Source organism: Diceros bicornis, chromosome 12, assembly GCF_020826845.1.
Source record: "Diceros bicornis minor isolate mBicDic1 chromosome 12, mDicBic1.mat.cur, whole genome shotgun sequence".
Classification (NCBI taxonomy): Eukaryota; Metazoa; Chordata; class Mammalia; order Perissodactyla; family Rhinocerotidae; genus Diceros; species Diceros bicornis.
In genome coordinates this window covers 30,905,950-30,920,920 of record NC_080751.1, presented here as the reverse complement: position 1 = coordinate 30,920,920, position 14,971 = coordinate 30,905,950, and the positions used below count along the sequence as shown (strand labels likewise).

Below are 14,971 nucleotides of genomic sequence, written 5' to 3'. Positions count from 1 at the left end.
TGTTTATTGATTTTTTTCAGTTTAGTCACTGTATTCTTCAGCTCCAGAATTTCTTTTGGTTCTTTCTTTATAGTTTCTATCTCTTTGTTGAACTTCTCATTTTTTTTTTCTTTTTTGCTGAAGAAGATTTTTCCTGCGCTAACATCCATTGCCAATCTTCATTTTTTTTTTTTTTTGCTTGAGGAAGATTAGCCCTGAACTAACATCTGTGCCAATCTTTCTCTATTTTGTATCTGGGTCACTGCCACAGCATGGCTGATGAGTGGTGTAGGTCTGCGCCTGGGATCTGAACCTGTGAACCTGTGCCACCGAAGCAGAACGTGCCAAACTTAACCACTAGGCCACAGGGCCGGCCCCTGAACTTCTCATTTTGTTCATGTATTGTTTTCCTGAATTCATTTAGTTAGCTAACTGTGTTCTTTTCTAGCTCACTGAGCTTCTTTAACACAATTATTTTGAATTCTTTGTCAGGCAGTTCATAGTTCTCCATTTTTTTAGGGTCGGTTACTAGAGCTTGATTTTGTTTCTTTGGTGGTGTCCTGATGCAAGTTTCCCTGATTCTTCAGGATCTTTGTAGCCTTTGTTGGTGTCTGCACATCTAAAGAAGCAGTTAGCTCTTCCAGTCTTTACAGACTGGCTTTGGCAGGGAAAGCCCTTCACCAGTCAGCCCAGCCAGAGATTCTGGCTGGGCTGGCTGGTGGGGTCCATTACTAGGGTAAATGGACCAGCTACTGAGATCTATGCAGTGGTGTTGAGAGTCTCTGCCCCTTTTCTTTGTTTTTAGCTATCATGAGGTGATTCCCTCAGTGTTCTGGGTGAGGCACGAAAGAAATGGCTCTCTTGGGTAGTGTACTGAAAGGCTGGGGATGTCTGACTCTCACTTTGCTTTTTTTTTTTTTTTTTTAATAATTTTATTTATTTATTTTTCCCCCCAAAGCCCCAGTATATAGTTGTATGTCATAGCTGCACATCCTTCTACTTGCTGTATGTGGGACGCAGCCACAGCATGGCCAGAGAAGCGGTGCGTCGGTGCGTGCCCGGGATCCAAACCCGGGCTGCCAGCAGTGGAGCACGCGCACTTAACTGCCAAGCCACGGGGCCAGCCCACTTTGCTCTCTTTTTACCTCATGGGAGAATTCAGGGGCCCAGGGGATCTCTCTCGGCACTGTGCTGTGTTGGCTTGGGGGAGAAATGACATGGCTAAAGTGGAACTGTTCTTACCCTTTTCAATGCATCCTTTCTCATTTCTGTGCTCCACCAAGGTGCTAAGATTCTGGAAGTCTCATGGAGATGTTCTTGTCTGTTGATGATTGTTTAATTGGTGTTTCTGTTGGGGGGATGAGGGCTGGAAGTTCCTATTCTGCCATCTTGCTGACGTCACTCCTGGTTTTTCTGGTATATAAAACCAAACCCATTCCTAAGTGATACATTAATTCCTTATTCCCCTTCTTCCTTTCTCCTGTCACAGGTCAAGCCGCCTTCTCCAGCTTTCTGTCCTCCAAAATGTCGTTAGAACTATCCTTCTAAAACAGAGACCTGATCCACACAATGCTTTGCTTAGATTGGCTACAAGATAAAAGATAAAAGACTGGTTGTATAAGTGGTAATTATTCTAACCCTATGCTGTCCAATATTGTATCCACTTGCCACATGAGGCTGTTTAAATTAAAATTAGTAATTCCTCAGTCACACTACCTACATTTTAAGTGCTCAGTAGCCATAGGTAGCTAATGGCTATCTTGTTGAATGGCTACAAAATAAACATTTCCATCATCATAGAAACGGAGCAGCACTCTTCAAGCCTATTATTACGACTTCACTGTTGAAGAGAAAAGGAAAAAACAGGATAGTGAGACAGACAGAGAAAAAAAGAGGCTGGAAAAAAGGGGGCAAAAAAGGGAATTTCTCAATCAATAACACCAATTGCCACACTCAATGACACGAAAGTCTTAAAAAGTTGGTTTCTAAATCCTTGAGTCAGATAGGTTTATTTTTTAATGTTCTGAAGTCTCTTTAATGAGACATGAATAATTATTAAAGAAAATAACACATAAGAGACACGAATACACAAAATGTCCAATTCTGAATAAGGGCCAGTCAAAATTTGCTCAGAAAATAAAAAATTGAATCAGACTTGTGCTTCTGGCCAAGATGGAGTGACAGGAACTAGATTTACTCTTTTACCTGAAACAACAACAAAAAACTGGATAAAATATATGAAACTACAGTTGGTAATGCAGTAGACATCAGCCAATGAAAGACATTATGAGATGGGAAACAAACGAGATGAACCCTATGATACATGCTAGGTTCTATTATTATTATTGAATAACTGGATTCTGCTAAAGTAAGTAAAAATCAACTTCTAAAATAGTGCAATTAACCACGGATCTAGAGGTTATGTTGCACAGAGCAGTACAGAATAGCAATACCATCTTATCCCAGAGGTATACTCAGCTCAGTAAACAATTAAAATTAGTCTGCTACAATGCACGACTAAATCCACTCAAAAGTAATAACGTACTTTCAGAGATAATGAACAAATAGTTCCTAAGCAATATAATAAATGGCTGGACATTCATCAATAAACTAAAAGTATCATCAGCATTATAAGTTGTCTGTAAGGAATGTTTCATTTCTTAATTAACACAATAGAGCAAGCCTGATGAACAGAACAAATAGCTAAATCAAAAGACCTAGCCTCTAACTGCAGTACTGCCAGTGAGTAGCTATCTAAGTGACATTAACTCTTCCATGCCTGTTTCTCCAATGGCACAACAAGGGGAATAGAACAGAAGATCACTAAAGTCGGACAACCCTCTCAAACTTCAAGTCAGCATCTCTAATTGTCTGCTAGAGTTCTTCACTGGCATTAAAACACTGCAAGTACAAATCTAATTTTCCATAACCTGCTTCTCCAACAATGGCACTACTCTGGCTAGAAAACTCATTCCCAAGCAACCGCAGCAAAATAATGAACATGTAAGACAAACTACTGGAAAATTTCTTCTTTGGATGGAGCTGAAAATAAACCATTATAGAGTAACCCCAGTGAACTTATTCCAATGCTGGGGCACCAAAATCTATTCTAGAGAACACTCTCTTAAATTTATAGTCTTAAAGAGCCCAACAACTTCCTCCTCACTGATGTCTGCTTATTTCTATGGTCTCTTTGTTTTACTTCTTATCACACCGCCATAGTAGCTTCTGCAATTACAACCTTCAACTCAGAACGAGCATCTAAGTGCCACCACCATTTACCTGCAATATTCTGAGGAAAGGGTCTAAGTCAGGGGTTGGCAACTACCTGGCCAATTGCCTACTTTGTAAATAAAGTTGTACAGTAAAACTGTATGGGAACACAGCCACATCTATTCATTTTCAAACCGTCTATGGATAGTTCATAATACAGTGGCAGGGTTGAAGAGTCACGACAGAGATCACAGGGCCCACCAAATCTTATTCACCTTCTGGTGCTTTGAGGAAAGTTTGCCATCCCTCATCTAAATAGCAACATTTAAGTGAGTTTAACCACAGTTTCTGGGAGATATTTCTACGTTTTAGTTGTTTCTAAATCAAAGTTTTAGAGAAACGACACTCCTGTTGGTTTCATCACACTCACCTCATACTATTCTTAGAAACACATACTTTTGTTCTTGAAGTACATTTAAGTGGGTTTAAGAATTTTGCAAGATTGCCAAAAGTAATTAGCGACAGAGTGCAAGCTCTGGGTACCTACACATAGAATTCAGAGATTATCCAGATTATCAGCTGGCATCTTTATCTTCTGAGTGGGAAAGATAAAGAACACGCTTAATTTCATTGTTTCTAATATAGATTTCTTAAAAGTTTTAATTTCTTGACATTGAGATACATTTTATAATCTATGGCATTAGACAGTCACTATCAGCCAAGTGGCAATCATGATAAAGTTGCACAAAAATTTTCCACTGACACTTTCTGGCAAGGTCAAGAAAATATTAGCATCTGTGTATCTTAGATTCCATGAATATAGTAAATAAGATAAGAAAGATAGAACGGCAAGAGCAGGAAGAATATTCTGAAGGAGAATAAAAATAACTGATGCATGTTATGAAAACATTTCCAGTTTTTTTCTTAATATAAATGTAAGAATTAAAAAGAAAGTTATGCAGGGGCCGGCCCGGTGGTGCAGGAGTTAGGTGCGTGCACTCCGCTTCGGCAGCCCAGGGTTCGCAAGTTAGGATCCCGGGCGCCCACGGATGCACTGCTTGTCAAGCCATGCTGTGGCGGCGTCCCATATAAAGTAGAGGAAGATGGGCACGGATGTTAGCCCAGGGCCAATATTCCTCAGCAAAAAGAGGAGGATTGGCAACGGACGTTAGCTCAGGGCTGGTCTTCCTCACACACACACACAAAAGTTATGCATATGAAATTTGCTCACTTTGAATAAAGGCTACAAGTATTACAGAACCAATACCTCTTTCAATCCATTCTGACATGTTAGAAGAAAGCAACAATAGCTCCTCAAAATTCTGCAGAACTTAATGGTCCAACTCCTTAAGTCTGTGAAATGGCAAAACAGCCTGGACAAAAACTTAAACTCATTTTTTAAAGTTAGGGGAATTTCTTAATATGATGCACTGAAGTCAACGTTACTTCTGTACCATTCCTCACACAAAGAAATAACCTGAATGGAATCATGAGGAAACATCAGACAAATGCAAATTGTTGGATACTGGATCAGAAACTTTTCATTTTTGTCTGGTTAAAGAGGACATTACTGGGATAACTGACAAAATCTGATTTAGGACTGTAGTTAGATAATAGTATTGTAAAAATGTTAATTTCTTGATTTTGATAATTATACTGTATGTATGTAGAGTTTTTAGCACACAGACATTCAAGTAAACAAGGGTAAAGGGGCATTGTGCCATCATGTCTGTACCTTATTCTTCAATGGTTCAGAACAAAAATAAGTATGTATGTAAATATGTATATACAAACATAAGCAAAGAAAAAGAATAGTAAAGCAAATGAGAGAGAAAATGTTAACAATTAGGAAATCTGGATGGAGTGTATATGGGAGTTATTTGTATTATTACTGTAACTTTTCTGTAAAAATTTAAAATTACTTCAAAATTAAAAATTAAAAAACTGATGCAATTTTAAGAAATAAAATGGAATATGTTCAATATAAAATATTGAACAGTTAACTCACAGAGATTAGCTTACATATTTTTTTAACTTCTTACTATGGCAAATTTCACCCTCCAGAATTATTCTGAAGCAAATTCCATATACATAATTCTATAAATATTTCATTAAGAATCTTTAAAAAGAACTCAAAAAAATAACCTCAATACTATTATCATATCTAAAAATTAACATATGAATTTATTCCTAAGTGATAAATACACTGAAAATACCTGCCAAAATAAGTAGTTTAGTAATAGTTGTATTACCTATCGAGTCAGATTCTAAAATAAGTTTTACTAAATGTTTCAAAGGCCATTAGCATAAAAACATGTAAAATCTGTGGCATAACAAAAAGACAATAGTTATTGCTAAATCTATCCTTCTAGCTTGGATAGAAATAATGACTATAGTACCAGATGTTAATATTTCCTTGTGTCTCAACACATATTTTAATACTGTAGTCCATGTTCCTAAAACCAAATCTGCTCTATAACACTAGAAAGAAAAGTCTGAATGCTATGCATTTATTTTAAAAGGGCATCAAAATATCAACTACATACTTAATACATAGTAAGCATTTTTTCTTTTTGAAGGTTACCACTGACCCAATATAGTACAATTCAGCATGTAAAATCTTTAATTTTGAAAATTAAAAAAAAATTACAATTTATCACCTTTTGTGGGCTAACAATTATTTTGAGGCAACAAAATTTTTAAACTGTAAAATTTTTAGATCTCAGAAATTCAGGGAATTAAATGACCTTGAAGACTGTGATTATAAGAAAAAGAGAAATTGAGAAAGAGACTTGTAGCTAAAAATCAGTAACTGCTTCTCTAAGTCTCATGCATCAATTAAATGTAAACAAGGAACTATTTCCAATGAAAACAGAAATAAAAGCTTTAAGAGTTAAGAATTCTAAACGTTAGTGGCTCACTATGTTCATGGTTTGAGAGATTTTATGATGAATGCATTTAGTCACATACATCATTTAAGATGGAGCAATAAGAGTGTTAATTTTAAAGTTATCTTTGTAAAGGACGGCACTAAGATAACGTCAACAGCGAGACCATAAACTGATTAATAAACTAGGTATATTTCTTTTAAGTCAGATTTAGCATCATTTGGGTTTTTAAAAAAACCTTAAAATATACTTAACACGAAATATTTCTTCTATTTCTTGTCTAGTCCCTCAAGTATAGCATTAACTCAAACTGATTCTAAAATAAAATTGCTTAAAAAAAACATTGGAAATATCTAACAAAGACAGAACATAAAAATCGAAGTATAGACATCAAGAAATTAAACATAAAACAAATATAGTTTAATTCAATAGTTAACTCATACAAGAATTAAATTAACATTGGGAATCAAAACCTTTTTTTAAGAAGAGACATAATTATATTTTAGTTATTTTCTACTTAAGACTAAAATATATTTAATATAAGAAAGAGTATTTTAAATTACAGCTATATGTTCATTTTATTCTTAAAACAGTTTAAGGGGAAAGTTTAAATAGTTCTGTAGTAGGAAAACACAACATTGGTCTCATTATTAAACATTCATCCCTACTAAAAAAATATACACATTTGAACTAGTGAAAAAACTTCTTAGTTATTCTAGATAAACGCTTGACCTAAGGGCTTGAAATTACATGTCATTAGCACTTGAAACTTTTTTTAAGACCAACATCTAAGAATTTCATTCCATTATAATCTATTTATCTCAATACTGGTTTGCATATCTCTTTTTTACAAGAAACAAATCAATTGCCACATATTCTGGGCTTGCCAAAGTCACAGCTGATCAGAAATCTATTATTTTGCTTATAAAAGATTAAAATTATGGTTATGCCGATTCTCTCAATAGTTTGTAAACACTACACTACAAGTAATTCTCATAGAACCAGTGCATTATTACTTACGTCATCACTCTGCTGGGCTTCTTGCATTACAAATTCTCGAACCATGGATGGACTAAACTCTACTAGATAAGAAAATATATCTGTAGCAGCTGATCTGACTTGCAAATCATCCATGCCCTGATAAAAGAAGAATGAGGTTACTCAGAGACAGCTAACGAAAGTTATGCTTGTGTCACTCTTTTCTTTCCCAAATCTGTGTACATCTCCAACTTTTTGGAATTAGACATTGCACTGGAATCAAAATATATAACCTCTCTCTCTTTTTCTTCCTTTCCTTTTACAAATATTAAAAACTTTTAGGCAGCTTAATGATTAGTTTCTGCCAGTTTTTACCACCACAAAGATAAATACTCAGAGAATTTAAATATAAGAATCAGCACAGGATTATAAAGCAATGCTTTACAAATGCTATTAAAAATTTTCTTCGGGGTAGGATTCTTGACTTAAATACATGCAAAAACATGAATGATGTCTCCTAGTTAAGGCTTCAACACTTTCCAGAATCTATCTTTGGTCCCGGATTTGCCATAGTTAGTTACTTCTTAGTTTACGACTCATATAGAGGATGCTTTTGAAAACACTGGGTATTTTCACTCTTTCTCACGACTTAGTTTTCTAAGATAGTGATCCTGAAGTTTTTCCCCCTTCAACACATGAAGGATACATGATTTGTAAGTTATAAAATTTCTAGGTGATTCTGAAAACAGTCCCTAACTCAGCAGTTCTCAAAGTGTGGTCTAGGAAATCCTGGCAAGGGGCCTTTTCAGAAAGTGCATGAGATTAAAACTATTTTCATAATAATAAATAACACTAAGGCATTATTGGCCTTTTCCACTCTTAGTCTATTACAAGTACAGTAGGGTTTTCCAGAGGCCATAGGATATGTGATATATCACAACAAATTAAACACAGAAACTGTTGTGAGAATCTAGCTATCTTTTATTAAGCCAGACACTAAATGGACTGGTAAAAAATGTGAAAGAATGCCACTTTTCTAAATTTGTTTTTGTTTTGGATAAATTATTATTCATAAAAGTTGTATTATGTTAACATATAATGGGCTGATTTTTATTATTTTGAAATGAATTAATATATACTTAACTTTCTCAGTTTTAATTTTTCACAAAATAAATACCAATGGATAAAGCTCACAAAAACAAAAGTATGAGAACCATTGCTCTAACCCCATATTGCAGCATGAGCCCTGTTGGTCCAGTCTGCCCTCACTTCACTCACTGGTCTAAAAAGGAAAGATATTTTACAGTTTCTATGAAACATACTTATTATTATTATATAAGAGATAACAGTCTTGTAAAAATTTAGCATTTTTATTCACTTGAAGCCATATTATATGCAAGTGATTACATATTAATATTACAAATTTAAGTTAATAAGATTCTAAAGATTGAAAACACCCCTATAATAATTCACTATCAAGTGAGTCATAACTTAAATTCTAAAATTCAATATGCATTACTATAATAAATACTTTCCCACCCACAATATAAATCTATTACAAATTCACATATTCAAAAATATGAAATGAAGCTGTGTAATTACCATTACAATTTCCAGAGCAGGAAGAATCCCCAACTTTGCCAGAGTTTTGAAAAATGCATCCCTGTTTTGAGGTTGTAATGTCTGAGAAAATGCACAAAATTCCTTGAAAAAATTAACCTGTAATGTTAGAAAGTATAGTTAGAAACTGACACACATAAAAGAAAACTTGAGGCACACTGTAGTGTGATCTACCACAGCACAGAATTCACCCTTCTCAAGGACCTTGACTTTTTTTTTTTTTTTTTTTTTTGTGAGGAGATCAGCCCTGAGCTAACATCCGCCAATCCTCCTCTTTTTTTTTTTTTTTTTGCTGAGGAAGACGGCCCTGGGCTAACATCTGTGCCTATCTTCCTCCACTTTATATGGGACGCCGCCACAGCATGGCTTACCAAGCAGTGCGTCGGTGCGCGCCCGGGATCCGAACCAGCGAACCCCGGGCCGCCGCAGCGGAGCGCGCGCACCTAACCGCTTGCGCCACTGGGCCGGCCCCAGGACCTTGACTTTTTAGGGTATTCTTGCTCCTCAAAACCTACATTAAAGAATATATTAAAAACTAGCATCTCATTAAAAGTAAACCTTGCATTATTTCTCAAACATTGAACAATTAACTCTCTAAAGACATTACAGTGTACATAGTATATGTGGAGTCTCAGAGGGCATACACATATATATACTACTCTCAATTTACGATTAAGGTGTAAAAATCCCACGTAAAGCAGATATTTTAAATTAGAGCACATGGTGCTGGCCCTGTGGCTTGGCAGTTGGGTGCGTGCGCTCTGCTGCTGGCGGCCCGGGATCGGATCCCATGCCGCTTGTCAGGCCATGCTGAGGTGGCGTCCCACGTACAGCAACTGGCAGGATGTGCGACTATGACGTGCAACTGTTTACTGGGGCTTCGGGGAGAAAAAGGGAAAAAAAGGAGGAGGATTGGCAGCGGATGTTGGCTCAGGGCCGGTCTTCCTCACAAAAAAAATAAAAAAATAAATAAATTAGAGCACACATTTTTACAGAAACCATGCTATAACAAATGGTGGATGGATTCCCAGGGTGCCCTCAAAAGTCCAATTCAATTTTTAAGAATTGGAAAGGACATTAGAGATTTCCGACTCTAAAGGACTAATTTTATAAATGAGATAGGCTATTACTAAATAACTACACTAAAGATGACTTGGCTGATTTTCAGTCAGCAATTTTTCATTACTTCTTAAAACCCAAGTATCTACAATATTTGAAAAAATGAGAAACTGCTGGTAAACAGCAATCACTTCTCTCTTTCCCTAAAGCATGGTTTATATCTCAATAAAGTGATTACAAACACATTTGAAATAAAAAAACATTTCCAAGAACCAAATTATTTATCATTCATTTATTAATGAAGCATTCTCCTTACCTCTTGTTTAAAAAGAAAAGCATCTCTATAATGTGATTATCTACAACCATAAAAATGTATGAGTTTGTAGTTCTGTCCTAACATAAAAAACCTATCTAATTTTAAAATTTATAAGGCACACAGATTCCCTCACCGGGGGGGTGGGGAATCATATCAAAATATGGTTAAGAAATTTCTAAAATATACAAAACAGTAAGTTTTAGAAACTCTGAAAATAATCATTGTTATAGCATAATTTAAATACATATCTTTCATCTCATACTAATTACAAAAAATTGTCTCTAAGTTAACAAAGTCAATATTTAAAGCTGTGTAGGCCAAAAGAGTAAGTGTTCTTTAACAGTTTGTTTCAAGAATAACTTACCAATTCACGCCGTTTATCATCATCTGTAGCCTCATCTGTTAATTGTGCAAAAACTTCAGACAAAAACTTCTCATCTTCCTACATGATAAGAAATAATTACTATGAAATAGTAACAAAAGTATAAAGTTACACTCATTTATATAAATTATAATAAAAGTAGCTGAAAACCTAATAGTAGTTTCATTATGAAACCTAAAAATCCACGGTATATTCATGTTATAATTTTCAAAACTTAACTACATCATTCAATATTGTTATATATACATTAACACCTAAAGAAACCTCAACTATAAAGAACTCTGGGGGCCGGCCCCGTCGCTTGGCGGTTGGGTGCGCGCGCTCCACTGCTGGAGGCCCAGGTTTGGACCCGGGCGCGCGCCGACGCACCGCTTCTCTGGCTGTGCTGGGGCTGTGTCCCACATGCAGCGGCTGGGGGGATGTGCAACTATGACATGCAGCTATCTACTGGGGCTTTGGGGGGGGGGTGGAATTTAAAGAACTCTGGAAGAGAAAAATAGATGTCCTAGATGTCATGCATGAAAACTCATTTACTTTAACTGAGAGCCTCTCTAGTTCCCTCTCAGGGTCCATTTATCTCAATTTAAACATAATTCAAACAAGCTTGAAGATCTCACTATCAGTGAGAAAAGTTAAATTACAAATAGCAGACTGGTGGGCTGGCCCTGTGGCTTAGCGGTTAAGTGCGCGCGCTCTGCTGCTGGTGGCCTGGGTTCGGATCCCGAGCGCGCACCAACGCACTGCTTCTCCGGCCATGCTGAGGCCGCGTCCCACATACAGCAACTAGAAGGATGTGCAGCTATGACATACATCTAACTACTGGGGCTTTGGGGGGGGGGAATTATAAAAAAAAAAAAACAAAAACAAATAGCAGACTGGAAAAGTTAAATTACAAAGGCTGCACAAGGACACCAGTAAAGGAAACCATATGCTGGCAGCTTTAAGATCACAAAGCTTTTTAAAACACAAGAACTCATAAAATATAATAATCTAGGGCCATTTGGAGTCGAGTTTTACATGTTCTTGTGGCCCCCAAAGATATAACTAAATGACAAAACACCACAATAACTGCTTTTCATACTGATGACTCTGAGGTATTAAAAGACAGATATGCGTAATTTTTCTAAACACTGTTTAAAAGGACAAACAGAAGAATATAGTACCCTATGATTTTATTTTCAATACAAATTTGTGTGTCCAAAGTCTAGAAGGGATAAACATTAAAATGTTAATTGTGATTATCTTTTGGTGATGGATTATGAGTGATTTTCTTTTTTGCTTATCTATATTTTCCAATTTTCTATAATAAGCATGAACTTTTAAATTACAAAGGAAAAAACTGACATGAATATTGAAATCCACTTTAGAGAAGATTTCCATCAAAACTTGCTAAAAGAAAACTGTGCTTTTAAGTCTCGGTTATCTCCAAAATTCACTTTTATGAAATACAACTTGTATTAATTTTAATTAATTAAAGTAGCATGTTCTAAAAATGCTTGTAATACGTGTTATCTGATGGTTGACAATAAAATCAAACCATGACATGTAAAGGATGTATCTCAAATACCTGCCCTTTTTCTTACTGTGGATCATCCACAAAGTGAAATCAATCCCTTAAAGCCTTTCTGAAATAAGGTGGAGTATATGAAAAAATAAACAAATGAAAACCACTAGGTATGATCACACAGAATATAACATGCTCTCCCACTAAACATTGCTACTCAAAGACACAACACAGAGATAACCTCTTTCATTAGTCTGACTCAGAATGGTGTTTCTTTTGTTATTTATTTCACTGACTCCTTTTGGACTGTATGCACTGTAGCCTGAACTATCCGCCTTCTGAGCGAGTTCAACCACATATGTAATCTTCTACTTATCCTTTTTCCAAATACTTATCATCTCAATATTTTAGGTTTTGGTGAATAGTACATATTAACCTCTACTTACACCTTTTATAAATTTCATCTTCCTGCATCTCTCCTACATTAAATATACCTCCTGTCTAAAAATTTTTAACTTTTTCAGAATATTTTTATAGGAAAATAGTTCTAATTCTTTGATAAATGCAATTTCCCATTTAAATCCTTCTTACATGAGTCATTATTCGTGGGCTGACAGCTAGAACTACATAAGTATTATAGAGGCAATTTCAAATATTATAGTCTGCTGGAGAATGCTTTCTGATTTTGAGTATTTTTTTTTCTGATTTCTAACATTATACTTGATAATATTCTACAAAAGCACTCTGTTCCAATGTACGTATTAAGGAAGCAATTGATTGACAGCTTAAAATCTATCATAAATATAGGTGGAATGTTTCCCCCTAAATCTCTGGTTCTGCAAGTAATTAAACTAGTCTCTTTATTAGATCACTTTAGTTTTTCTTTTCTATTTCATTTTAAGAGCTTTTGTTTTAACAAAATATAACTATTTTAAGTCAAATTGCATGTTATCTTCTTTTCTGGATAACATAACAAAACCTTATGGGGAAAACAGGGGCTGCTTCTAAAAAGTCTGAATCAAACCTTTTCCTTTGCAATAATGTAAAAACAGGCGTGCACATAAAACCAAAATTCCAAAACCCAGAACCCATTCACCATTTTTAGAATCATATAAATGCAGAAATTCAGAATAAGATCAGGCTTTAAGAGGTTACCTAGAGATTACCTATTCCAATTTCAAATTTCACGAGACTGAGGCCCAAAGAGTGGACTTATCTGAGGCTAGCTAGTGACAGAGACGGATTTAGAATCCAGGCCTCCTGCATAATGAGGTTTTTGTCACTCCCACCACATAACCGGATAGATTTCTAAGTAGTTCCAAGTTATAAAACAAATGAAAGCAAAACACACACACGAAGTAGAATGGGCCAAATCTAGTAAGATAAAATTTGTTAAATCCTACATGAGTCCAAAAATCTCTAAAACAAAACGAAGAATCATATCATGCAAACAGCTGTTTTCTTAAAGGTTTTGGAAGATTTTACATATTTAGTTAGTAATTGGGATGAAAGGTTAGAAATTTCTCTTTCAGTGCTGAAATTCTATCTGCAAAATATGTCAAAAAAGAACTAAACCACTCACCCTACTGGGTTTGTTTTTAGCTCAACTCTTATCTATGAAATAGTGGAGATATATGTAATATGTTAAAATGTCAACATTTGAGATACCTGTCCTCCATCATTTCTAGTGAAAGGAAAAGTTAAAACTTCTTGTTCTGAAAAGGATCTTAATCTGTAGCTGTCTGTGTGGAAATAATCTTACTTTATTGGCTTTCAGGAATTTAATTTATAAAACATTTTTAAGTATATCTCTCAATTCGGGGCATGAGGGATTTTGATCTGCAATTAGCTAGAAAACTCAGGTTAACTAAAATCTTATGCCCCTATCATGCTTAAGAGAATCTCAACATGTATTAGGGTATATACCAGAAGCCAGTGACCAGACTAAGTGCTTTCATATAATTTCTCAGCTAATTAACCTAATTTAGGCTAGGAGTTGACTTATGTACCTTAGCACTACCTCATTTTGGTCCAGTTAGATAAAATTTCTTACATTTTCCCTTGCCTTACGTAACTCATGTAAGAGCAGGTTAATACTATTTATGAAGCTATGGATATGTATACCAGTTAGCCAGAAGGGTATCTGGAAACACCTAACACCTAGCCAAAAAAATTCGACATGGAAACCTCAGAGTTGGGCTTTAGGAAATGAGCCTTTAGAGGCCAATGGCCATAATCTTAATTACTCTCTTCTCATTACACTGCTGAAAATAGAATTCAGCATCATGGCTGGCACATAAGAGATAATTAAGTGGTAAACCCTAGATAAAAAACAGGTAGTTCACAGCATCTGGCTATTTCATAAAACACATCCCATGGACCAAAAATGAGTAAGATTTTCTTTTTTTTAATTTTTATTTATTTATTTTTTTGTGAGGAAGATCAGCCCTGAGCTAACATCCATGCTAATCCTTTTTTTGCTGAGGAAGACCCGCTCTGAGCTAACATCTATTGCCAATCCTCCTCCTTTTTTTTCCCCAAAGCCCCAGTAGATAGTTGTATGTCATAGCTGCACATTCTTCTAGTTGCCGTATGTGGGACGCGGCCTCAGCATGGCCGGAGAAGTGGTGCGCCGGTGCGCGCCCGGGATCTGAACCCGGGGCCACCAGCAGCGGAGTGCGCGCACTGAACCGCTAAGCCACGGGGCCGGCCCAAGATTTTCTTTTTTTAAAGCTACACTTGACTTATATAAATATAGCCTTCACAAATAAACCTAAGGCAAAATATATAAAATGACTTACAAAGTGTTGCAGATATTTATAGATTAGTTTGCATAATCTATTCTTTAAAACATAAAAAAGCATTTATGATTTACTATTATGGATTTGGCAACCCTTCTGAAGTCAAAAGCAGCTCATTTGAAAGCTACACTTGAGCTTCTGTCACTGGGTCCTGTACATCAACTATATTGACTGTGGGTCTATTTCCAATCTCTTGAGACTGTAATTGTTTTTCTGTCAGCAAGTGAAATG

At 35.7% G+C, this 14,971-nt stretch overlaps 1 protein-coding gene across 4 annotated transcripts in view; it reads right to left on the bottom strand.

The window, feature by feature from the left end:
• The window catches only part of PPP4R3B (protein phosphatase 4 regulatory subunit 3B), a 65,739-nt gene that overhangs the window by 29,800 nt on the left and 20,968 nt on the right, over positions 1 to 14,971 (bottom strand). For all 4 annotated transcript variants that reach the window (XM_058551200.1, XM_058551199.1, XM_058551197.1 and 1 more), the window contains exons 5-7: positions 10,418 to 10,495; positions 8,661 to 8,777; positions 7,101 to 7,217 (exon numbers count right to left, since the gene is read on the bottom strand). In XM_058551200.1, coding sequence (XP_058407183.1) covers positions 7,101 to 7,217; positions 8,661 to 8,777; positions 10,418 to 10,495 — 312 coding nt within the window. The remainder of the gene's footprint in view (positions 1 to 7,100; positions 7,218 to 8,660; positions 8,778 to 10,417; positions 10,496 to 14,971) is intronic.